Source organism: Cynocephalus volans, chromosome 6 (assembly GCF_027409185.1).
Source record: "Cynocephalus volans isolate mCynVol1 chromosome 6, mCynVol1.pri, whole genome shotgun sequence".
In the NCBI taxonomy this organism is placed as follows: Eukaryota; Metazoa; Chordata; class Mammalia; order Dermoptera; family Cynocephalidae; genus Cynocephalus; species Cynocephalus volans.
The window spans coordinates 136466201-136493785 of NC_084465.1; the positions used below are offsets into that span (position 1 = coordinate 136466201).

Genomic DNA, 27585 nt, shown 5'->3' on the forward strand with positions numbered 1-27585 from the left:
CTTTTGCTTATTTGTATCAACTAATTTTTCTAGCATAGACTATTTTATTTGCATGACATAAAATATATATATTTTTAGAAATCATAGTTATAGAATGTCAGAGCCAAAGGAATCCTACTGTATTAGTCCATTCTGTGTTGCTTATAACAAAATACACGGAACTGGGTAATTATAAAGAAAAATAAAATGTACTGCTTACAGTTTCTGAGGCTGGGAAGTCCAAAGTCCAACTGATGGTGGTGATAGTGATCCAGAGGTCTCGCATTGCAAGATGGTGGAAGCAGAGAGAGCAGAGAGAGTATGACAGACTCTCCTCTTCTTTTAAAGCCCTCAGAACCACACCCCTGACCACCATTCTTAATCCATTCACTACTGCATAGTCCTACAATCCAATCAATTCCTCAAGGCCCCACCTTACAATTACCATAATAAGATTTTCCACCCTCTTAACTGTCAGAGTGGGGGCTAAGTTTCTAATACATAAAACTTGGGGGACACAATTCAAGCTTCAATGAGTTTGGGGGCGACATAATTCAATCCACTACACCTAGAAATCAAAAAACTTAAGCTCCTCATTTTACATATAAGGAAACTGTTGACTCAGAGAGGCAAGCTATTTTTCTGAGGTTCCACAGATCACTAGAATCAGAACTGAGACTACAACCAAGGTTTTGAGTTTCTAAATCTTGAGCTTATTAGTTTCAAACTGGGACAATAATATCCACACCTGGATGCTCTTTTTAACAGGGCAGAAATTCCTATCATAATAAAAATAGTATAAATCTGAACGGAAAATTCCTTTCTATCTTGAATAAAATATGAGTATAACAGTTACATAATGTGACTCAAAGCAAGCAAAATACATAGTTCCCAGCGGTGTAAGACCCACATAGTAATCCCACGAGACCCTGAGAAAAATCACTGGATCTTTCTGGAGCACAAACTCCTCATCTTTAAAATCAAAGGCTGAGTTAAATTATTTGATTCTGTGAGACAAATAAAAGAGAGAAGAAAGATCTAATGTTCATGTAGTGCTCACTACATTTATGTGCTATGCCAGGCATTTTATATCTGCCCTTGAGAATCAAAAATGTTAAAATAAGGGAATAACAATAGCTATTGCTTACCAAGTGCTTAAAACATGGCTGGCACAGTTCTAAGAACTTCATAACTCATCTGTTCCTCATAATAACACTGTAATATAATATTGGTATTATCTGCCTCCCTCCCAGTTTTACATGACAAAAATAAGGCACTGAAAAATTAAGTAGCGTGCCCATGGTTTCAGAGCTAGTGAGCAGAAAGAGAACTTTAAAAGCTGTTTCCAAACAAGAAGCTTATTAATTGACATTGTTTTAGTGGCAAACAAATACAGCAAATAAATACTATAAATATTAGTGTAAATAAATAAATACACCGGTAGTATCCCCAGTTCACCAATTGCATGTCATTTTATGATGTCCAAAAGATAAAAAGGAACTTAAGTCTGTAAGTTCATTTTTTTTTTTCTTTTTTGACTGGTAAAGGGGATTGCAACCCTCGGCACGGTGTGGCCGACACCACGCTCAGCCAGTGAGCGCACCGGCCATCCCTATATAGGATCCGAACCCGCAGCCTTGGTGCTACCAGCGCTGCACTCTCCCGAGTGAGCCATGGGGCTGGCCCAAGTTCATTTTTTTTTGCCAAAGTTAAGACACGGACAGTATCAATGGCACATGCTTTCCATTTTCAGACAATATGTTGTTTCCTCAGTTTCCACAGATCACAGCAGATAAACAAGCCACCTGAGTAGGGCACAGGGACTTTATCTCCCCAGGGTCTGAAGGAGACATTTCTGCCCAATTCCTTATTTCTCTCCAAATCTTCAATTCTCTCCTTGAACAGAGGCTCTCTGCCTCCACCTCAACCTCCTGCACACGTTACATCCACCAAAGAGCCCCACATGTCCCTGGTAAAGGCAAGTCCCCTCTAAAAAAAGGACAAGCTGGAACCCTAGACCTGCTGGCTGCACAAGAGCCACGTGGTTCTCAGAGCTCGAAGAGTTGACAGTCTTTAAACAGTTACTAAATACCTGAGGACCGCCATGTGCCACCTGCTCTCACCTGCACCCAAGACATGATTTGGTCTCGGTAATTAAGGGTTTTTGTTTTGTTTTGGCAGCTAGCCAGTATGGGGATCCAAACGCTTGACCTTGGTGTTATCAACACCCTGAGCCAACCAGCCAGCCCTGATTGGGTCTCACAGCAGCTCACCCATCATTTTTAACCTTGGCTTTCATCTTCTTTCCCCAAATGTCATCCCTTCTCCTACCCTCTGCGTGCTGACTTCTCCAATCCCATAACTAGCCTCCTGGATCAATACTCATTGTCAGCAGCTCCCTAAGTCAAACGTGGGTCTGTGTTTTTCTTACCAGCCTTAGAGCCTCCCCAGATGTCCTCTGAGCACAATGTCTTTTCCTGCGACCCTGCTCCAGTCTGTTCCGTCTGCCTTTCTTCCCTCGACACACACGGACCCAGCAAATACACCACTGAAGGCATCCACAAACCCTCGCTGCCTCTTGTCTCCTCACCCCAAAGGCCCATGAGCCTCTCCACACCCCAACCTCCTGCCCCATCAGAGCTCCCACATTGAGATCTTCAAAACAGATTGTCTTGGCTTACCAAGTATGGAAGTTCCTAATTATTGATTATAATGATCATTTTTTGAGTACCTAGTCTGTACCAGGTACTACACATACATTATCCTTTACTTGAAGAGAAGCACATTTTTCCCATTTTATCAAGGAGGAAATTGAGTCACAAAGACACTAAGTATTCTTTCCAAGGACATATCACTAATAAACAGCAAAGCTGGGATAATTAATAAAGACCATGACTCCAGAGGCCATGCTCGGAACCATTATATAATACTCTCTCCTTATATCAACCCTAGATGTACTTGAAGAAACCCAAATAAAAATCATTATAACAAGGTGAGTCTCTCTCTTTCTACAGAGGGTCTAAGACTCAAGGTGAAAAAGGATGGCAGATAGGGAGAGGAGTGAGAGAATTTAACAACATCCACTACAACCCACTCTCTCTCACATCATAATAGTTTTAGCAGGGTGTCAGGCTACCTAGTGAAGACATCTTCCAGCTTCCCTTCCGCAGGCAAGGATCAGATTCTCCTCCCACAGAACCTCTGCAGGGGAGTGTGGTCTTGCTGACACCTTGATTTTGGACTTCTGGCCTCCAGAACTGTGAGAGAATAATTTCTGAGGTCTTAAGCCACCTCATTTGTGGTAATTTGTTATAGTAACCACGGGAAACTAATACAACTAGACTTAAAAAAAAAAAAAAAGTAAAAAATCTTAGTGTCTAGAAAAAAGAGCAACCATTTACATAGGAAATAAAATTAGATTATCATGAGACTTTTGAACAGTGATGCTATTTGACAAGAGAAAACAGAATATTTACAATACTCCAGGAAAGAAACTGTGAGTCTTTATATCCAGTAAAACTGACTTTCGAGTATATAAGGACACAAACTTTTATCAACATGCAAGAACTCTGGGAATATTATTCTCTTGACCCTTCCTGAGGAATCTTCTAGTGCACAAGAATTAAATACACAGGTCCCTGTATGGTGGGTTCCTACTAAAGGAAACTGAATCAAGTGGCATGGGACACTTCCAAACTGAGACCCCTCCAGTCTCCATTCCCTTAACAAGCTAAGACATCCAACCGCCAGCCACCCAGCTCTGAGCAAGCACATGAGGGTGATGGCCTTGATGGCACAAAGAAATAGAGGAAAGGAATATAGGTCCCTGGATGCCACAAGGAACAGAGATGCCCACTGACCTGGGACATCCACCTTGGACTGTGATGTGAGAGGGAAACACTGTTTTTATTCTTTAAGTCACATTTTTGGGGGGCATCCTGTGCATGTAGCTTGGCCATTAACTCTGTAATCAACATTTCATTCCCAACAGTGAAAATCTTAGAAAACCTCATAACAGCCACATCTGTGCTACAGAATAAGAGGTAGGGGGTGCGTGAGTTGTGAGACTCTGTAGATCAGGCTTCCAAAACTCAGGCTGGAAGATATGGATGCCTGTATTAGGAAAGCTGCCTAGTAATCAACTCCTACACCTGCCAGATTAAAAACAAAGTGTGAGTTCTTCAAGATGGCAGCATCAAGACAGCATATTTTAGGAATCCTGAGTCCCTCACATAAAAATAGAGTAACTACAGAGCAATAAAAATTCAAAGACATGGTTTACAACAAAATTAGGTGATAAGGTGTCCCCACAGACCAAAATACAAGTGGGTGGGGACAAGCCACGGTAGCCACAAGAGTGACATAATGGCATCTCAACAGTAAAGAGAAAGCAGAGAGAAACAAAAGAGTATCTCACAAACCTAAGAACAGAGAATCCCAAAGTAGCTAACCAAACTCACTAGAAAGCACAGCAGACCAATTTGAGAAGAGCTGCTGAAATTAGGAAGGGTTTGTTCATTCCAACAATGGGGGCCTGAGGTGAGATCTGATGGGACAGGACACATTTAGCCCCTGTGACCTGGAAACTGACCACCCAAGGCTCCCTTCCAGGACAGGGCCTAAAATCAAATCTGAGCAAGACAGAAATAATAAGAGACCAAGGAGGGAGAAAGTCCAGGTAACAGAGGGGAGAAAGACTGAACCAGGTCATTTGAAAGCAAGCCAGGATATTTTTGAAAACCACATGAAAACAACAGAGGACAGAGTCCTGTGAAGTTTGAAAAGCTATTCAGAACCAAGCCGCTCTCTGGAAATTTAGAAGAATTAATGTCATAAAAAAATAAACAACACAAAAATATCGAGAGCAAATTCCGCACATTTATTATGAGAAAAAAAGAAAATAGGCTGTACAGTAACATCCATATTGATAATGAAAGCCCACCAACTAAAAAGTGACGTCCAGAAACTGAACAAAACTGTCACTGACTATTTCATAATGAGGTAAAAGACATTAAAAAAAAATGATACAAGACATGAAATAACAACATAAATCAGTATTTGGAAAAACTCCGAAATAAAGGGACAAAACTCAAGACAGAATTAAAATAAAAATTATTTCAGAAGGGCCGGCCCGTGGCTCACTCAGGAGAGTGCGGTGCTGATAACACCAAGGCCACAGGTTTGGATCCCTATGTAGGGATGGCCGGTTAGCTCACTTGGGAGAGTGTGGTGCTGACAACACCAAGTCAAGGGTTAAGATCCCCTTACCGGTCATCTTTAAAAAAAAAAAAAAGTATTTCAGAAATAAAAGCTAAATTCAAAGACACAAAAGACCAAATAAACACAATACATAATGCCTCACAAGAAAGAGAAGTTAAAGTGGAGATTTCATTAAAAACAAAAAGAAAGTAAGAGAGAAAAAAAGATTGGCAAGAAAATGACAAATATTAAACATAGGAGAAAACATCTATATATAGACACAGGAAGCCTTGAAGGAGAAAATAAGTGAGAGAAAAGATCATGTACTAAAAATATTAATAAAAACATTTTCCTGAAAAAAAAAATATTTAAAACTTTCAAACTACAAATTTAAGAAGTATGCTATATAGCTCGGAAATAACTAACCCAGAATGACCTATATCCTATACCAGGACATACTCTAGTAAAATTACAGTAAATAAAGTTAGATCACCAGACGTTTGGACAGCAATGCTTTATACCAGAAAAAAATAGAATAACACATTTACTATACTCCAGGAAAGAAACTGAGTCTTTATATCCAGTGAAATTAACTTTCATGTGAAAAAGGCGCCAACTGTTCTGCATCATTCACAGGCAAGGTCTCTGGGAATACGATTCTCTTGATGCCCTTCTGAGGAGTCTTCCAGAGTATGAGCTTCAGACAATCAAAATAACCAGAGAAAATTAACCTAAGGACCGGTGATGAGCATAAAATAATAGGAACCTGAAGAACTAAGATTAGATGAGGGCTAAAAAGGAGAGAGAATAATAAGAAATGGTTCTATGTGCTGAAAATTTAGATATAGTTCAAATATTAAAAAAATAGTGAGCCATATTTTAAGAATAAGAAAACAGATTAGAGATGTATCTGGTTTTTGGGTCTGGCAAGTAAAGAATTTGGAAGTTGTCACTACTATCTTCATGACAAGAAAAAAGCTAATCAAATGGAAAATAAATAGCTCTTCCCAGATTCATTAGAGAAATGAGGTCACAGGGCAAACCACCACACTGATAACTACAGAGACAGGCAAATAGAGAGCATCACAGTATATCAGGAGCAGAAATCACCAGTGGAGCCAGCAATTGGTAGAAGCACTTAAAGGAGAACTGAGGAATTACTGGAGACCGAGTAGTAGGCTAGCTTGAGAGATAAAGACTCCTGGGGACTCCACCTTAGGGGTCCCCTCACACTCATAAGTTTTACCTCCAACAGCCCCGCCAGGTTCTCAGGGTAAAAAAATCAGATTTTTAAAAACCCCATTGTGCTTCATGGAAGAGGAGGAGAAAAATCAACCATTCTGAAATAAGCCCAAAGTGTTCTGCTCTTCCTAACAAAGGAGCAACTATTTTATCAGAGCCTGAACGTGGGTTTTACCAGAGCCAAACCAACATGAGAGAAGGGAGATACCCAACTCCAGCCCCCTTTTGCCCTCCTGTGCCACTTGGGAAGTGGGTGGAAGCTGAAAAACACTTGGGAAGGTCACAGCCAAGGGGCACAGGCTCACTCAAGGTCTGAAATCAAATCACAAAAATACAGAATATTTCCCCTCTCTCTACAGCTCATCAAAAGAGGTCCTATATAATAACATGGGATTATAGCAGAACTCCAATGTTCAGCCCATATTTAAGAAGTCAATAGAGAAACCCAAAGACAAAAGGGGAAACCAAAACAAAGGCACTGAAGGAAATTTTACCATCCGACACCAAGAGCCACAACAACAACAACAAAAAAAACTCACACTAAAAGTCTATTTGCATCAGTTCCTTTTACCCAATACATCATGTCTGGCTTACAACAAAATTAGAAGGCACTCCAAAAGGGGAAAACACATTCTGAAGAGACAAATCAAGTACCAGAACCACACTCAGATATGACTGAGATTTTTGAATTATCTGACTGCTTACTATAAAATAACCATGATTGATGTGCAAAGAGCTCCAATGAAAAAAATGGACAATATGCAAGAATGGATAGGTAATGTAAGCAGAGAGAAAAATACTCTAAGAAAGAATCAATGGAAAGTGCTAGAGATCAAAAACACTGTAACATAAATGAAGAATGACTTTGATGGGCACATGAATAGACTGGATAAGACCAAGGAAAGAATCAGTGAGCACAAAGATATGTCAACAGAAATTTTCCAAACTGGACAGCAAAGAGAAAAAAGAATGGGTGAAAATGAAACAGAATATACACAGACTACAGGATACTTAACAAAAGGTGCACCATACACGTAATGGGAATATGAGAAGAAAGAAGGAAAAAAAAAGAAGAAATACCTGAAGTAATAATGGCTGAGAATTTTCCAAAATTAATGACAGACACCAAGCTGCATATCCAGGAAGCACAGAAAACACAAGAAAAGATAATTACCAAAAAATCTATAACCCATGCATATCACATTCAAACTACAGAAAAAGACAAAGAAAAAATATTGAAAGAAGCTGGGAGTAGGGGGAGACACCTTACCTGTAGAAGAATAAGGATAAGAAATACACAGGATTTCTCTTAAGAAACCATACAAGCAAGAAGAGAGGAGAGTGAAATATTTAAAGTGTTCAAGAAAAAAAAAAAAAAAAAAAAACTCTCCAATTTAGAATCCTGTACCCAATGAAATTATCCACAAAAATAAAGGAGAAATAAGGATTTTCTCAGACAAACAAAAATTGAGGGAACATTTCAATAGTAGACCTGCCTTGTAAGAAATGTTAAAACAAGTCCTTAAGAGAGAAAGAAAATTATATAAGTCAGAAAGTACAATCTACAAAAAGAAGAGTGTTAGGGAAGGAATAAATGAAGGTAATATAAAATAGTTTATTATCCTTATTCTTAATTGACCTAACACATAACAGATTGTTCAAAATAATAATAGCACTAACGTATTGGCTGATTATAGTTTATGGATATAAGTGAAATGAATGACAGCAATGTTATAAAGGAGGGGAGGGAGGAATTGGAAATATTCTTAAAGTCCTTGTACTCACTACCTCTGAAGTGGTATGGTATTAATTGAAAGTGAATTTAGATTAGCTGTAAATGCATATTGCAAACTCTAGGGTAATTATTAAGAAAATTTTTAATGAAAATTTGCTGAGAGGAAAGAAAATGGAATCACACAAAATGCCCAATTAAAATCACAAAAAGCAGAGAAAGAGTGGAAGATTTAAAAAAAAAAAAAAAAACAAGGGAAATAATTGAAAACAGTTACTACACAGGTATTAATCCACCTGTATCAATAATCACATTAAATGTTAATGATATAAATAAACCAATTAAAAGACAGACACTGTCAGAGTGGATTTAAAAAACCAGAAAAAACAAAACCCAACTATACATTGTCTACAAGAAATCTACTTTAAATATAAAACATAAATACAGATAAATTAAAAGTAAAGGGACAGAAAAAGATGCACCATACTAACACTAAGCAAACGAAAGCTGAAGTAGCTAATATAATTTCAGACAAAGCTGACTTCACAGCAAGGAAGACTTCCAGGAGTAAAAAGGGGTATTAAATAACGATGACAGGGTCAATTTTGCAAGAAGACCCAGCAATTCTCAAGGTGTATGCATCTAACAACAGAGTGTCAAAATACATGAGTCAAAACTGATAGAAAAGCAAAGAGAAAGAGACAAATCCATTATTACACCAGAAGTCTTCAATATCCCCTCTGTTAGTAATTGATAGATCTAGCACACAGAAAATCAGTAAGAACACAGTTGAACTCAACACCACCATCAATCAACTGGATATAATTGACATCTATAGACTACTTCATTGAACAACAGCAGAATACACATCATTCTCAAGCTTGCATAGAACATTCACCAATATAGACCACATTCTGGGCCATAAAACATACTTTAAATTTAAATGAACAGAAATTATATCATATATGCTCTAGTCCACAATACAATTAACTAGAAATAAAAAACAGAATGATAGCTGGAAAAATCATAAAATAGCTGGGGATTAAACAACATATTTCTAAATAACACACATGGCAAAGAAATCTCAAGAAAAATTTTAAAATATTTTAAACTAAATGTACATGAAACTACTACTAATCAGAATTTGTGAACTGAAGTGAAATAGTGCTAGAGGAAATTTACAAAACTGAGTGCATATATTACAAAACAAAAGGATCTAAAATCAATCTAAACTTCTACTCTAGGAAACTAGAAAAGTAAAATCAAATTAAACCAAAAGTAAGAAGAATGAAATAAATAATAAAAATTAGGGCAAAGCCAATGATACTGAAAACAGGAAATCAATAGAGAAAATCATTGAGTACAACAGCTTGGTTTTGAAAATGATCAATAAAATTGATAATCCCCTATTGAGGCTAACCAAGAAAAAAGAAGAGATGACAAAAGTTACTAATACCAGAAATGAAAGAGGAGCCATTACATTACTACTGTTCTTATGGATATTAAAAGAATAATAAAATAATATTGTGAACAACTCTATTCCAAAAATGTGATAACTTATATAAAATGAACCAATTTCTGGAAAGATGTAATCTACCAAAACCCACACAAGGAGAAATAGGTCATCTGAATAGGCCTATATCTATTAAAGAAATTGAATCAACAATTAAATAGCTTTTAAAACAGAAAGTACTGGTCCCAGATGGATTCACTGGTGACTTTACCTAATCTTTAAGGAAGAAATTACATCATTCTCTACAATACCTTTCAGAAAACAGAAGCAGAGGGAACACTTCCTAACTCATTCTATGAGGTCAGCATTAAACCAAGGACATTACAAAAAAGAGAAACTATTGACCAATATCTCTCATTAAAGTAAAACAAAAACTCCTTAACAAAATATTAGCAAATCAAATTCAATAATGTATAAAAAGATTATACACAACGACCAAGTGGGATTTATTTCAGGTATGCAAGGGTGGTTCAACATTTAAAAGTAAAAGTAATCCATCACTTCAAACAGGCCGAAGAATAAAATTCATATAATAAGGGCCGGCCCCGTGGCTCACTCGGGAGAGTGCAGGGCTGGTAGCACCAAGGCGGCGGGTTCTGATCCTATATAAGGATGGCCGGTGCGCTCACTGGCTGAGCGTGGTGTGGACCACACTGTGCCGAGGGTTGCGATCCCCTTACCGGTCAAAAAAAAAAAAAAATTCATATAATAATATCAATAGATGCACAAAAAGAACCTGATAAAATCTAAAACCTGTAAAAACACTCAGCAAACCAGCTATAGAGGGGAACTTCTTCAACTTGATACAGAACATCTACAAAAATTCTACAGTTAACATAATGCTTAATGGTGAGAAAATAGATGCACTCATCTAGGATTGGGAAGTGGGGAAGGATGTTCTGTCTCCCACTTCTAGCTAACATTATACTGGAAGTCCTAGCTACTGCAATAAGGCAAGAAAATAAAAGAAATGGTATATAGATTGAAAAGGAAGAATTAAAACTGTCTTTGTTCACAGATGACATGATGGCTATGTAGAAAATCCCAAAGAAGCAACAGAAATGAACTGGAGCTAATAAACAATTACAGCAAGGCTTTAGGATACAAGGTCAATATACAAAAGTTAAATGCTTTCCTGTATACCAGAAATAAACAAGTGGAATTTTAAATTAAAAACATGACACCAATTACATCAACATCAAAAAATAAAATACTTAGATATATATCTAACAAAATATGTACAAGATCTCTATAAGAAAAACCTTCAAAAACTAGAATGAAAGAAATCAACAAAGATCTAAATAAACAGAGAGATGTTCCATGTCCATGGATAGGCAGACCCAACACTGCTGTGATTGGTTCTTCCCAAGTTAATCTATAGATTCACTTCAACCCCAGGCACAATCCCAGTAAATTACTTTACGGATAGACAAACTGATCTTAAAGTTTACATGGAAAGGTACAAGACTAAGAACAGCCAATACATTACTGAAGAAAACACAGTCAGAGCATTGACACTACTCAACTTCAAAAGTTAACATAAAGTTACAGTAATCAAAACAGTGTGGCATTGGTGAAAGAATAGACAAATAGGTCAATGGAAGAATAGAGAGCCCGTAAATAGACTCACACATGTACATTCAACTAATCTTTGGCAAAGGAGAAAATGCAAGTAAGTGGGAAAAGGGTAGTCTTCTCAACAAATGGAGCTGGAACAAATGAACACACACACACACACACACACACACAAATGACTCTAAACAGAGATCTTACACCTTTCACAAAAACTAACTAATATGAATCAAAGACCTAATGTAAAAAACAAAACTATAAAACTCCCATATATAACAGAGGAGAAAATCTATGTGACCCTAGATTTAAAACTCAACAGTAAGAAAACAACCCAATTAAAAAGTGGGCAAATGATCTGACCAGACAGCTCACCAAAGAAGACACATGTATGGCAAATAAGGCTATGAAAAGATGCTCAGCACCAAATGCCATTAGGGAATTGCAAGTTGCAACAATGAGATACCATTACATACCTATTAGAATGACTAAAATCCAAAACAGCAACACCACCAAATGCTGGGGAGGATGTGAGTAACAAGAACTTTTCTTCACTGATGGAAATGCAAAATGGTAGAGCCACTTGGGAAGACATTTGACAATTTCTTAAAAAGCTCAACAGAGTCTTACCATATGATCCAGCAATCACACTCCTAATTATCAACCCAAATGTGCTGAAATCTTCTATCCACACAAAAACCTGCACACAATTGTTTACAGCAGTTTTATTCATAATTGCCAAAACTTGGAATCAACCAAGATGTCCTTCAAGAGGTGAACCAATACGTACAAACTGTGGTGAATCCACACAATGGAATATTATTCACTGATAAAAATACATGTGCTATCAATCCACAAAAAGACATGGGAGAACATTAAATGCATATTGCTAAATGAAAGAAAGCCTTCTGTAAAGGCTATACGCTATAATTCTGACTATATGACATTCTGGGCATGGCAAAACTATAGAGACAACTACAAAGTTTCAGTGGTTGTCTGAGATTTGAGGGCAGACAATGACGGACAAAGAGATGAACAGGTAAAATACAGGGGACTTTTAGGAGAGTGAAGCTGTTCTATATGATACTATGATGGTGGATACATGACACTACCCACTTTCAAAACCCACAGAAACGTGTACTACACAAGGGAGAACCCTAACATTAACTATGCACTTTAGTTAACAACAATGTATCAGTATGGGTTCAACAGTTGTAGCAAATGTGCCACATCAAGGCAAGATGTTAATAATATGGGAAACTGTGGGAGGAGGGGGTGTATGAGAACTCTCTGTTCTTCCTTCTCGATTTCTCTGTGAACAGAAAACTGCTCTTTAAAAAGTTTGTTAAAAAACTCCTCGCTCCTCTGCCATGCTCTTCTTCCCTCTTTCCTCTGTCCTCTCCACCCCTCATCCCCTGTCCCCCACTCTTCTTCAGCGAACCCCTCCTCCCAGTACTCACTCATGGAGCTCCCAACTCCTGGGCTCTCCTGCTCTCTCCAAGTGCAGAGTTCATAGGCACCTAGCAGAGGGGAGTCCCAGACTCCCGGCACTAACAAAGGGAGCCAGCTACTGAGTGGGCTGCTGCCACCTAGCCGGCAAAAGAGCTGCAGCCTCCACAGCTGAGAGCACAGCGAGCCAGGACAGAGCCAACTATGTAGAGCTCTGCAGTGAGCAGCCCAGAGAGCAGCAGTGGATGTTATGGAGCCCAGCTGAAATGAACTGGCACCCTTGATCCTGCCCCAAGACCTGGTACCAGGTTTTCAACCCAGTGCTGAGGACTTCCGGTCAAGATGGTGGAATAGACAGTCCCCAGTATCACTCTCTCCCACAAATCAACCAATTTACAACTGTTAAAAAGCAACAACAGCAAAGCTGGGGCTGCTGGAGCTCAGGGGAAGAGGAGGAGAGACCTATGGAGTGCATGAAGGCAGGAGAAGCCCTATGAGAGAAAGAAAAACCTGCTCTGACTGTTTCAAGACCCAGGCACTTCCAGGCTGGAGCTGCTGAGTGCTTGGAGCAGGAGCTGGCAAAAGCCACAACTGTGCCCTTTGGATGAAGTTTCTTGGAGGCAGCAGGGGAAAAGAGGGCCTTGGTGGACCCCAGGCCAGCAAGACCACTAATAGGGTTCCCGTGGACCCACATAGGAGCAAGGAGCCACAACAAGTCAAAAAAAAGAGCCACTCAGAAGCCGGTGAGTCATCACAAGGGACCAGCGCGTGGCCTGTCCCATGGGAAGTGCTTGCAGCACAGGTGGTGGGGGAGACAGGCCCACCAGGAAAACACTGGGACAAAGCAAGTACAGCAGATCTGCACCCTAATCAGCATAGGACCACTCAGAGGAGACTGGTCAGGAATACAGAATTGCATGGGGTGCAGTTTGATGAAAACACTTGGGCCTATACCTGAGTTTCTATACAACCCAGGTGCACTGGATCTCTCCAGAGCTGGAAGTACCTATAAAGTCAACCATTAAAACCTGGGCTGCACAAAAAGCCTTTCCTAGGGAATCAGCAGCAAAGCAGCAATTTAGCTCAACCACAGAGCTCAAGTGCTGATCCCCTCAGGAAGTTCTCCCATTTTAGAAGTAAGCAAAGGATAACAAATTAGTTCCAGCACAGAGTTTAAGTGGTGGGAACAGCAAATAATCCAACACAGAGATGAAACAAAAAAAGTACCTGCAACCAGAGACAAAGTTTCATATTAACTGGTAAAGGTCTCATTTCACCAAAGAAAACCCATAACACCTAGAAGGACCAGAAGTCCCCTGGGCTACCAAGCCAGAAAGGGGCCAGGGCCGGGGGCCTCAGCAATGCCTCCTGACACCTGCAACCAATCCCGAGGGTGGAGGATAAGGACCTCTGCCATGCCCCACCAACACAGGGAGCCAGCGCAACCCAGCAACAACCACCAAGCCACCACAGGAAGCATCCCAGGCTCTCCCAGCCAGGGTGGAGGGGGGCCCTCAGGCCTCGGCCACACCCCCAACCCATGCAGCCAGCCCTGCGGTGACCACCAAGCTGCCTCAGTAAGTGCCCCAGGCCTCCCAAGCTGGGGGGGGGGGGCCTCGGGCCTTGGCCATGCTCCCCGTCACATGCAGCCAGCCCAGCAACGACCACCAAGCTGCAGCAAGAAGGTCCCCAGGTTCCCGAGCTGGGATGGTGGGGGGTGAGGGCTTTTGCGACACCCCCTTGACATCTGCACCCAGCCCAGCAATGTCCAAGCCACCACTGTAAGCCCCCCAGTCTCCCCTGTGGGAATGAGGGGGGTGCCATAGGCCTCAATCTCACCCCTGCTCCTTCCTCCTTCTTCCATCCTATTTCCTTCCCCTTTCCCTTCTCCCCCTCCCTCCCAACTGCTCTGCAACACCATCCTAGAATGTAAAAAAATATTAATAAAATTGCATTTAAAAAAAAGTTTAGTTAAAAAGAAAAAAAGAGGGAGAATGGGAATAGCATATGCATAAAAAATAGTTTTCAGCAACACTGGTGATACTAAAATTAGTATCATTTTAGTACTGTGTGTAATGTACCAAATAAGTGATTGTGGGATATTCTAATCCTATTACCACCTATATCCATAAGAATCAGGATTCCCGATGTGGAAGAGGGGAAGTCGAGATGAATTGCAGAGGAAGAGGTTAAGTAAAAGTCTCACAGTCTTATATTTCAACTGAAACTACGAGGATGAACTCATGAGTGGTTATCTTTGAGGGGACAGTGACTAGGAGATGCAGACTCTCAGGCTGCTGATAACGTTCTGTTTATTTGTTTGAAAATGTGCCAAGCTGTACTCTCATATATGCACTTATCTAGAAGAATACTTCAATAAAGTTTTTTTAAGTGTTTTTTTTTTTTTTCAAAGGTACGTGCAAGTGTTATGGGAAGAACATAACATCCTGTTTCCCTGCCCAGTCGGTGTAAGCGTGGGTAGGCCAGCATCCCTGAATGCATTCCTTAATTGACACAGACATGTTAGCCCATCCAGCGCAGGTACCATGGCTACTGCAACATGACCAAGTTGCCAGGAGGCACTCAGAATGCCTGCTGAATTAGAAGCTTATCTTTGTCTCCTCCACAGGGTACACATGTGTGCCTATCAGAAGCGTTTAGTAGGGCAAGACAGCCTAAGCTAAGAATGTGGCTTCTGAGGTCTGACCGCTTGGATTCAAATCCTGGCTTTTCCACTACTTAGCTGTGTAACTTGGCAGCAAGGACTTGGCTCTCTAAATATGCTTCCTCGGTTACTAACTAGATGATGATGATGATGATGATAATGATGATGATAGCAATAACAATTAAACTGTGAGATTAAAAAGAAATAATCCATACAGAGAGCTTAGCACAATGCCTGGTGCATGGCAAATATGTGTGTGTTTTAATGTACTCTATGCATATATGGCATGATATTTCAATCAACTATTATTTTTATCCTCCTAACAAACGGTGCACAACTTGTAGAATACAAATATATAATAAATTAAGCAGGTATCTTTGACATGGTCTGAAAATAAACATTTACACCTATAAAGAAACCAAGTTACATTAAGAACATTTGCAAAATCCCCATTCATGCATTGACATTGCCATCCAGGCTACCATTCTCTGATCTGCACTCTGATCTCTCAGAAAAGCTGAGAGGCCAGTGACCCCTTACAATTCACTACCTGGTCTGATGAAGCATGCCTTTCATTTGGCCTAGTTTATCCTTAAAATTATAAACTACTCTGAATCTAAAGGAATAATTAATAGACATGCAGAGAAATATGTGAAATGAAAAGAATCTTAATGAGGTACACATAATTTACAACTAAAGTTGTTATTTAATGTAATTCAGGTTTATTCTGTGTGATATGAGTCACTATTTCCCCAACACAATCTTTTCCAGCACCATACTTCAAAGTGTTTTAAGCTAGTGTTCTAAGTTTGAAGACAGAAGAAAATGAATACACAGCATAAAATGATCTCCACCTGATCATTAAATTCAGTTGAGATTAATAATTTTTCAGGAAACCATAAAAGAAAAGGAGAGGGTTCAGATAACATTGATCAGATGGACATAAAGTTGCTTCCTGTGTTTTCTTCAACAGTTAAAAAGCTCTGCAACAATCCTGTGAACCCAAGTTGCTTAGCTGTTAGGGCCAGTCCATGAAGCATTTTATTTAAAGAATTCTAAATCTGAAGGCCATGGGATAAGGCCCCAGGTGGCAGAAATCACCACTCCTTAGCATACCAGCCTGGCCCTTGGTTGGCCCTTTGAGGACAGGAAACACCACAGCACTGCATTACAGAGCAAAGGTATGAGCCACACCTAAGCGTGAACTCCGATTCCACCACTACCTGTGTGAGGCTGGGGACTTGACAGAACCTAGACAGCTTTCTGCTTTCTCATCTATGAAATGCTGACGATTATTACGTGCACCAAAAGGGTAACGTTGTAAGTGTGAGGAGCACCTACCACAGCAGAGGTCCTCAGGTATGTATCACTGAGAGTGTCTAATGTAGATGTGATGGGCTGAACTGTGTCCCTTCAAAATCCAGATGTCGAAGCCCTAACCTCCAGCACCTCAGTATGTGACTGTATTTGGAGAAAGGGCCTTTAAAGAGGGGCTTAAGTTAAAATTCGGTCATTGGGTGGGTCCTGATCCATTATGACTGCTGTCCTTATAAACAGAGGAAATTTGGACACACGGAGACACCAAGGGTATGCTTGCCCAGGATGTGAAGCCACGGCTAGAAGTCGGCCACATGCAAGTCAAGAGGAAACGGGAGAAACCAAACCCGCTGACACCTGGGATCTTGGACTTGCAGCCGCCAGAACTATGAGCAAATAAATGTCTGTTGTTTAAGCCACCCAGTCTGTGGTACTTTGTTATGGCAGCCCTAAGAAATTAATAAAGTAGATAATGTTATTCTATCATTTGCCTTTTTGGCTTTACCAACACCTCAAATCTGAAATACTGTTTTATATTATTAAGCACCACAGACTGATGAAATCTGCCCACAGTGGACATGGCAAATTCCATCCCACCGCCATCTTTCATTTGGAAACACGTTGGCTAATCAGCTCCTCTCCACACAGAAGCCTTGCGCAGGGCAACTGTGAACCACACCAACATTCCAGATGCTTTGGATGAGACTGACTATAACACAGCTGAAGTTTCTTTCACTGTGAGCTGCACAGATGGAGCACCATAAAAGAGTCTCTTTCCTGGAAGAAAGTTGCATGATAAGTTAAAGAGAAATAATCTGCAGAGGCAGCAACAGACCATGGGGAGAGGAGACGGTCTCCTCAGGCACCTTCCAGCAAAAGTAGAGGCTCAACACTGACCCCTAAAGGTGTGACCTGAATCTAGATGGCCTGTTCTTCAGCCACATTTTTACACTATCTTTGGCTTTAAAAAACAACAAATACTACCATTCGCAGCAAGATGGATGGACTTAGAAAAAATTATATTAAGTGACATAACTCAGGCACAGAAAGAGAAATACCACATGTTCTCTCTTATTTGTGGGAGTTAAAAATAAATAAACAAATACACAAACAAAGGCGGGGGTGTGGGAAAGAAGACACAACAATCACAATTCCTTGAACTTGTTAAGACAAGCAAACAGATATGATGTTGATGGAGGAGAAGAGGGAAGAAGGAGGGAGGATTCGGTAAAGGGACACAAAAATCAACTACATTGTATATTGATAAAATAAAATAAAATAAATAAAATTAAAATAAAAAACAACAAATAAACCAAACTGCGCAAACTCGCTATTCAAACAAGCCAAAGGCCTTTCTGCGGTGTAAAGAAATCATCTCTAGTTTCTGCCTTGTAATAGTGGATCTCATATATCTAGATCAGGTTTTCTTTCAACCGGGTCCATGTAGATTTATGAAAAGAATTTACAGGGTATGGTTTTCAATTAGTATCTATGCCAATTCTGGTGCTGATTATCAAATTAAGGGCTGATTATAATGGCAAAGCAGTTATGGTTTCTTACAGTGAAAATCTAACCAGCTCAGATCCAATAAACACCTTAACATTTCCCTAATACAGCAAGTATTAATTTATCACTGGACAATTTAAAGATTCAATATAGAGAAAAGTCCCAAGGAGACTCGGCTTAGATAATGCCCATCACGAAAAGAAAATACATTCAGTAAGTAGCTAGTGCATGACATACGGTATTTTAACTATTAGTCAAAAAATTGCCAAGTTTTTAGTGCATGTCTGTCATTCTCAACAGAGCCTCAGCGACATGCACATCACAACTAAAATCTGTGAAATGCCCTGCTGTTCCTGCAGCCACCTCCTGTGCTGTGCACGGCTCTAAACTGGCCAGTGGGAAGCATCGTTTTTCCTCCTGATCCTGGAACAGTGGGCAGAGCCACACAACTTCACCCGGGAATTCTGAATCAGGTAAGGAATGAGGCTGTGGGTGCCCTGGCGTGATGAGACAGCAAGACAAGTGGACAACAACCACTGGAGAAGAGACATTCTTTTGCGTTTTTTACACAGGGATAACAACGTTTTTAAGATACTGATGCTAGTGAATATTGCTATGGATTGATTGAATTGTATCCCCCAGAGTTCATATATTAGAAGCTTAATCCCCACTGTGACTGTTGAGTGTGGGAAATCCTATTATGGTAATTGAAAGGTGGGAGCATGAAGAGGTGATTAGATTGTAGGACCAGGCTGTAGTGAATGGATTAATCATGGTGGTCAGGGGCATGGTTCTGGGGGGCTTTAAAAGAAGAGCATATGAAAGGTTAATCCCTCTCTGATCTGCTATTTTCTGCCATGCGAGATCTCTGGGCCACTGTCGCCACCCCCAACGCCTTCACCAGCTATATTCCCTGGACTTCGGAATTCTCAGCCTCTGAAACTATAAGCAATAAATTTCATTTTCTTATAAAAATCACCCAGTTCAGGTATTTCTGTTATAAGCCACAGAAACAGACTAATACAAAAATTAAGATTACTACACACCAGGTCGTATACTAGGCACTTTATGGATATTAACCCACAACAATCCTATGAGGTAGGTACTCATTATTTCCATTTGACAGATGAGGAATCTGAGACACATGGAGGTAAAGTGACTTGCCCAAAGTTACAAAGCTAGAAACAAACAAAAAAGCTGCTAACAAAAAAGATGCTGCGGCTGACTGGAGCTGAAACATCAAATAACTAAAAAACAGTAAAATGTCATTAGTTCAGTTATACCAAAGGGGTTACAACTTTTCTTTGTTTTTATTTCCCATCTCAATGAAACTTTTCCAGTTTTATCCTGTTCTAATAACAAAAACAGAACATTTAAGAGTTCTATCATGTTCCTGATGATTGTAAACTATTTTCCCTCTGGAAAGTTCTGGAAAAGGCTGTAGAAGGGGGACAGGGTATATACTCCTCTCATAATATGCTTTCTGCTTTCTACCATAGCTAACCTAAATTTCTTAACTAAAAGCAGTAACAGTCTTCCTTCAAGAAACTTTCCCCCAGCGCTATGCTAAGTACAGCGGGCACAGAAGAGACACTCAAGCCACGTTGGCTGAGACAATGGGTTAAAATTTAGTGAACTGGGGAGTCTCCCAGAAGAGGTGACATAAGAACGGAGTCAGGCGGACAGATAAGTCATTTATTCTTTCAACAAGCAACAACTGACAAGGGGGTAAAGAGGTTAGGTAGAAAGAGAAAAAGGAAAAGGAATTCCCAGGTCAAGATACTGCATTCTTAAAAACAAAGGTGGGCATATATATGCACAACTGAGAGGAGTTAAAAAATAAAAGATTTTTTTAAAAGAGTATAGCTAAAATCACATGTTCTTCCAAGCTCTTTTATCTGTCCCCCAAAGGCAGCCTAAACTGATAAAATATATTCCCAAATGGTATGACCACTTCCAGGTTTAACAGAGCCTTCAAAATAGCACTTCCAAATAACCATGATTATATTTGTTGATTATTTTGCATAGTCTTTTAGAAAGACCACTCCCTCGGTAGCAGGTTATTTTTCTTTTTAAAGATTCAACTGACAGATATTTTAGTCTAATCTGAAAAAAGAAAAAAATGAAAAAAACTGATATAGGCTTGACAACCCAGAAAGCAATAAACTTGAAGAGATTAAAAAGTCACAAAAGACTGAAAGCAAAAGAAATGAAAGAAAGTCCCCCTGTCTACTGCTGGGATTCTCTGCCACTATGGAAGCTGATTACAGGACCCTTCAAAAGCAACTTTATCATTAAAGTGAAGACAGTTGCTGTTTGGGAGACAGTCTGTACAGTGAAATCTCCTTCATAAAAAGAATAAAATTGGCACCATTGCTCTTGAAAGCTTTAAGGAGAATGTGTGTGTGTAGATTACATAGCAGGTAGAAAAAAAATAATGGAAAAGAAAATTGGGACAAATTTCAAAGAAACAGCTCCCCAATTCTATTAGAATCCTAGGCAAAAGTACCAAACACTCCAGATTCTAGTAAGTCACATAAAAAACACCAACAGGACACAGATGCTTTACCCAGTCTAATTAATCAAGCAAAATTCTTGGTTTAGGCAACTGACTATGTTGGAACTGCTTATGCTTGAGGTTTATAGGCTTCTTTCTAACTGGATATTCACATTAAGAGTCAACATTTAACGTGTATTACTGAATTTAACACTAAACCAGTCCTACGAAGTGGCTATTTATGTTACCTGACTATGAGGAACCTGAGGCTCAGAAAGGTTAAGAAGCTTCCCTAAGGTTACACAGCAGTAAGCAGGATGTGAACCCAGTCTATCCAACTCCAAGGCCACGCTCGTAAGTGCTATACCCACCCACCTCTCAGCAGAGGATCTGAGCACATCTAGCATCTGGATGGCAGAAAACTAGAGAACCTGCCTGATGTCTGTCTCCAGCCTGGGTTTTTCCCCATGAGAAAGCTTTTGGTACCTAAACTCCTCAAAACATGTCTAAAAGGTAATTTACTCTCTCTGAGGAAGTAAAGTACTGTGTTTATAACACACAACCCTCCCAAGCAGAAAGACGGGCATTTCATATGCTAAGAGGTGTAAAACTCCACTCCTAATTCTTGCTTATCTCTTGAGAAATTAAACAAAGGAAGGGTAATGAAGGGAAAACCTGAGATGCAAGAAATAACCATTCTCTGTACATGAAAGTTCCCTGTGTTTAGTCTGGATACTAATATATAAAACTTCATTGCTATAAATTAAATTTTTATAAGTAAAAGAATAATAGGAATTCTTATATTACAGTTAATGTAACCCTTTCAAATGTTTTACTGAATGTATATACTAAGCGTTGTGTGCACTACCGATAAATGAGCCTCCGTTGAGGAACGGGCTTGTGAAGAATGTTCTGGAACTCTCCAGGCCCCGAAGAGCCCAGAGGTCAGGGGATTAGCAGAAAGCGGCCATTCCTTGGGTCAACACTACAGAAGCCAGGGGAGGTGGAATCTCCAAATTCACTTACACTGAAATTCCCAGAGAAGTACTGTTGCTCTTCCTTAGCTACTTCTCTGGGAAAATTTAAGACTAATATAGCTTCTTATCACCCAGTGTTACACCGGAAACATTATATTCAGGAAGCAAGTGGCTATCTTTTATTCTTTAATAAAAGCCAAGTCTTCAAAGAGATAATGGAGCTAAACTGAAATAGCTAAGCCACTCTCCCCACTTATAAATATTACATAAAGTCTCCTCTTCAAAAACTGAGGATTACAGAGCTGCTCGGCTGAAAGCAACCTCTCTCTTCAACCCCATGAGAGAAAGGGTCTGAAGGGCAGAAAACCACGTGGCCAAGAGGACAACTGTGCTGGGCCTCCTGCTTTAGGCTCACCTTCCTCTTCCTCGACAGCAACCAAGGGGGAAGGGGCAGCACTGAGTATGTCCAGATCCTCGGCTGCCAATTCAGTACCAGAGATATCTGCTCTGTCGCTGACCTCAAGAATCCATCCCTACTGTGAGAGACCAACTACTACAAAGCCTAAGTGAACAGTGGTATCTTCATGATTTCATCTATACTTTTCATCCTTTTTCCTTTTGCCACGACATATCTATGATACTCTGAAATACAGTATAGCTTTGGTCTTTATCCCCATTCCTGCCCCTTTTATGGCACACGACTAAAATCCTTAGAATCTCCAAAGCGGTATCTTTTTGTATACTAACAAGTCGACTGGTGGCTGGCAGCCCCTAGGTAGCTTCTGAATTGGGGCACTGGTCATCAGAAAGACCAAAACAGGATTAGAGGGTTAGGACTTTCATCCCCAGCCCCTAACCTTCAGGAAGGGGAGAGGGGCTGAAGGTTAAGTTGATTGCCAGTGGCCAATGATTTTATCAATTATACCTATGTAAGAAAGTCTCCATAAAAACCCAAGAGGACTGGGTTCAGAGAGCTTCCAGATAGGTGAACACTACTACCCACCCTGGAGGTTCTTGGAAGGTGGTGCCTCCAGGGAGCTTCATGCCCCTTCCCCCATATCTCGCCCTGTGCCTCTCTTCATCTGCATCTTTTGTAATACCTTTATAATAAATGGATAAACACGAGTATGTGTTTCCCCGAGTTCTGTAAGCCAATCAGAAAACCAATCCAACTCGGAACCCTGACTTATAGTTGGTTGGTCAAAAGTTCCAAGTGCTTGGACTGACTACTAGGATTTGAAGTGGGGGCAGTCTTGGGGACTGAGCCCCAATCTGTGGGATCTGAGGCTATCTCCAGGTAGATAGTGTCAGAATAGATTTGAATTGGAGGACACCCAGCTGATGTTGGCTGGAGAGTTGGTTGCTTGCTTGCTGGTGGGGAGAAATCCCATATTTGGTTACAGAAGTCTGTCTTCTGTGTTGACTGTTGCTGAGTAAGAGTATAGGAAAAACACCTGAGTTTTTTCCATATATTCTTGGAATATCAATTGCATAAACCACAATCTGTTTGGGGCACAAATCATGGATACAGCAAACCGAATTCTGCTCCTGCCTATTGAGCAATAAATCATCTTTTAGGGTTTCTGGGACATCTCCCTTTCATCGCTGTTGTCACATCCTGATCTGGATCTCACACACATGCAGGCCTAACCCATCATTCTCTTTCACTCATCAAAAGCTTCTGAGCACCTACTCTGTTCCAGGCACTATTATAAAGAATGCAAACATGAACACTGCACAACTTTAGTGCAGTGCCCCCCCAACCTCCCCACCCTGACCGCCCCACCAATCTTCCAGTGGCGAAGAGAAACTTCAAGATAAAAAAAAATTACAATCCTTTGTAACAGGAGGAAGGCATGAAGCGAGGCATGGGAAACTTCACAGGAGTGAACATGTGTCAGCAGCTTTGTACAGAGCAGGCTTTGCATCGGAGCTGTCTCTTGATAGATAAGTAAAAAAGATTTCAGGGGAAAAAGAGTGGGGAGGAGGGACAACCATACTTGCAAAGGCACAAAGATCTGAATGAGTATGCTCTAGTATGGCTAGGATGCTAAATGTATGGAAGAGATAAGGTTGTGGTCAGATTCAGAAAGGCCTTGTCTGTCACACCGTGGAGCTTGCATTACTGATCGTAATGGACAACCAGGAAGAGTGTTTAAAGAAGAAAGTCTCAACCCAAGTCATATTCAGCTGGGAGAAGAGTTTCATTTTATTTTTAAAATGTTTTTCAAATATCAAAATTAGTTGCCAACATCTAAAAATTAGGAAATGTCATATAAAAATCTGAATTCTTGGCTTCTTAAAAAAAATTTTAAAAAAGATCTGGCAAGATTGGGCCAATACCTCCCTCCACATGGTGACAACTCTTTGGATCCGGGTAGCAGGTGCAGCAGCTGCCCTGTTCAGATGGTGACACATGGAATTCATGACCACCTTCACCTGGAGGCATTTGAGTTTGCAATCCCTGACTTTAAGGGAGAGGATAACACAATAAAATGGGTGTTACAGGAAAATAACACTGAAAGCAGTACAGTGATTAAACCGGAGGCAAGATGGCAAGTTAGGCAAGACGGCAAGTTAGGAAAACATCACAACAGAACAAGGAGGAAATAACGAAAGCCTAACTGAGGAGAATACAGACCCAGAAAAAGTAGAGTCAAGAAATACTTAAAATACTACAGACACAAGAATGCTTATTACCCATGTACCTTTTGTGTGACATTTGTTCATGGACAAAGACTATACTAGGAGAAAGAAAGAATGACTCAAAAACAATTCCCAATTAAAAAATAAAGTGGCTATTAAGTACACTGTGCAGAACACCCACCCAAATGCCATAAATCAGCCCAGACAACTGATGAAGCAGGGCAGCGACTGTCTGTGTGATTCTCAGCCTGGACTCTCGTGTTCATTTTCCAGTTGGAACACAACAAATTGTGTATTGCAAACCTTCCGAGCGAAGCTACCGACCAGTGATGTGTACGAGCAGGGCTGGGATCTAAACCACTATCATCGCTCATCCCAGGACCAACAGTTCCTTGGCAAACTTAGCAACTCTTCCAGCTCATCCCAGGGGAAGGCCCCACCCGAAAACTTACACAAGCCGTTGACATCCAGCATGTTGGAGATGCCCCGGTCGCTCATGTCCACTTCCGGCTGGCTCTTCTCCCGACTCTCCTCCACCAACTTTTTGAGAGACTTGGACATGGTCTGTAGCAAAGGACAACAACGAAGCGCGTGGGCGATGGCAGCAAGGTGCAGGGACAGAAAGGAAAGAACCCTCCTGCTGCCACTCTCCAGTTTTCCGTCGGGCATCAGAGGGCAGGGTCCGGGAGCGGGAAGGAGGACGGGGCAGGGCGGGGCAGGGCGGGACGGGGGAGTGGAAAGTGTCCAGCACCGTTCCTGCCGCGCAGGGAGAAGCAACCCACGTGCAACGCCACACACACTCACCGCGGAGGGCACCACCTGACCGGGTGGCGTGGGACGACAGGCTTCCACGGGATGCACCCCGGTGGCGAGAGACGCACCCGACGGTGCCAAACGAGCCCCCGGACAAAGAACACGCCCTGTCCCAGAGCTCAGCGCAGGCGCACACGGGGCCACTCGCAGCTCCACGCCCCGCCCGCGCCCGACCCTTCCCAAATTAGGAGAACAGTTCACCAGACGTGTCTCACGGGCGAGGCTACGCCCATAAAAAAATGGGAGACCCAGAAGCCGGCCAATCACATCCACTATTTGGTTTCGAGACTCCGCCCCATGCCGGGGTTAGTCCATCCGCAAGGAATCCCCTTGGTTTTGGGTTTCTTATTGGGCCGAATGAGAGCTTGCGTACTAGTATTGGCGCATGCTCAGTTGGTTTGTGGAAGCGCAGAGTGCTGTGGGCGGAAGTGGAGAAGTTCGGTGAGCGACTGCTTGCGTGAGGATGTAGCTGAGGATGGGTTCTGGACCAGTTAGAAGTAAATCTCTGATCTGTCACCTTCTCACACGGCGCGCTGTCAGCCCCACAGCCAGAAAGCACTTGGAACAGAGATTTCTCTCTTGAAGTTATTTTGGGCTGCAATTTCTTCTTCATTTGTCAGCATGCTTTTATTCAGTTACTGTTTTCTAGAAATTACTTTTTACTCCTGTTTGGGATAAGAAGAATTAAAGTGTTTTTGCTTCTCTCACACACTCAGCTCTCAACACTTCTGACACCAGATGTGTGTGCGTGGGGGGTCCCCACACACCCAGCAATGACCCAGCAGACACTGGCTGGGTGGCCTACAATTCAATAAATTCCCGCACTATCTACTTGGAGTTAAGAGTCAGGTCCCACAGGTAAAGAGCTCAGTCCACAAGACTGCCCCCACTTCAGATGTCAATCACAGGTCGTAAGTAGGTTGTCACCTGTACTTCTGAGGACCAACTGTAAATGTGGCTCCCAAGACTCTCTCCTCTCCCCTCGGGTTTTTAATTTGCTAGCATAGTTCACAGAACTCAGGGAAACACATTTACCAGTTAGTTATATTAATAAAGGATATGATACAGGATGCAGATGAACAGCCAGATGAAGGGATACAGGGTGAAGCCTGAAAGAGTACCAAGTGCAGGAGCTTCTGTCCCCATGGAAGGTGGGAGTACCACCGTCCTTGCACATGGATGTGTTCAACGTGGATGTGACACTCTCTGAATCCCATGGTTCAGGGATTTTTATAGAAGTTTCATCATATAGGCATGATCGGTTATTAACTCAATATCCAGCGCCTCTTCCCTACCCAGAGGATGGAGGGTGGGGCTGAAAATCCCAAGCTTCTAATAATGGCCTGGTCTTTCTGGTGACCAGTCCCCATCAAGAGTGGCCTCATTAGAACAAAAGATCCTCCTGTCACCCAAGAAATTCCAAGGGATTAGGGGTTCTGTGTCAGAAGTCAGGGTCAAAGACCAAATATTAAAACAAAAGATGTACCTGGTACCCCTATAGCTCAGGAAATTACAAAGGTTTTTAAGTGGTCTGAGCCAGGAACCATGGGCAGAGATTAAATACATATTTCTTATTATATCACAGTATCACAACTCCCCTGTAACCCTCCTGTCATTCTCTTCACTTTTAACAATACAATTCTTGATGCAATGTGTCCCTAAATTCCAAATTTGTATAATATGGAGGGCTGGCTGGTTAGCTCACTTGGTTAGAGCATGGTGCTGATAACACCAAAGTCCAGAGTTCAATCCCTGTTACTGGCCAGCTGCCACAAAAAAAAAAAAAAAAACCCAAACAACAAAAAAACACCACAAAGAAAAGAAAACAAAAAGCATATTACATGGAAACAGGGCCAGCTTCCTGGGTAGGTGACCTGTGAAGTCACATACAGCTCCATGTTCAGATGGGCCCAATGCTTGGCTTAATGCTTTACTGTCGCCATCTTGAAATGTCTAATAGTTTCTGAGCAAACGGTCCTGCAAAATATGTAGCTGATCCTGCACAGAAAAGTCAATACTTCTCAGAGCTTAAATCTCCTCCACAGCATCACTGTCAAGTGCTCTGTGCATACTGCTGTGGATTGAATGTCCCCCCAAAACTCATTGACACTTGACCCCCATTGTAGCAGTGCTAAGAGGATGGGAAATCCAATTATGGTATTTCAAAGGGGGGGGCCTTTAAGATGTGATTAGATCGTGAGGACTGTTCCCTCATGAATGGATTGATCCATTCATGAGCATGGTTCTGATGGCTTTATAAGGAGAGTGAGTGAGAAGGTTAGTTGTATCTTGCCCAGCCCATTCTCACCATGTGACACCCTGGTCATCGAGGGACCCTGTAGAGAGTTCCCACCCAGAAGAAGGTCCTCATCGGATGCACCTCCTGGGCTGTCGACTTCCCAGCCTCCAAAACTGTAAGAAACAAAGTTTGTTTCTTTACAGATTACCCAGTTTCAGATATTCTGTTATAAGCAGCAGAAA

At 41.2% G+C, this 27585-nt stretch overlaps 1 protein-coding gene across 2 annotated transcripts in view; it reads right to left on the reverse strand.

Moving 5' to 3' along the window:
- The window catches only part of RSU1 (Ras suppressor protein 1), a 190758-nt gene extending 165515 nt beyond the window's left edge, over window positions 1-25243 (reverse strand). Inside the window, exons 1-2 of one of the 2 annotated variants that reach the window (XM_063099451.1) lie at window positions 25096-25243; window positions 24744-24855 (exon numbers count right to left, since the gene is read on the reverse strand). In XM_063099451.1, the coding sequence (XP_062955521.1) occupies window positions 24744-24852 (109 nt within the window). In that variant the 5' untranslated portion in view covers window positions 24853-24855; window positions 25096-25243. The remainder of the gene's footprint in view (window positions 1-24743; window positions 24856-25095) is intronic. The other variant, XM_063099450.1, reaches the window with a different exon arrangement.
- Between the last annotated feature and the right edge of the window lie 2342 nt (window positions 25244-27585).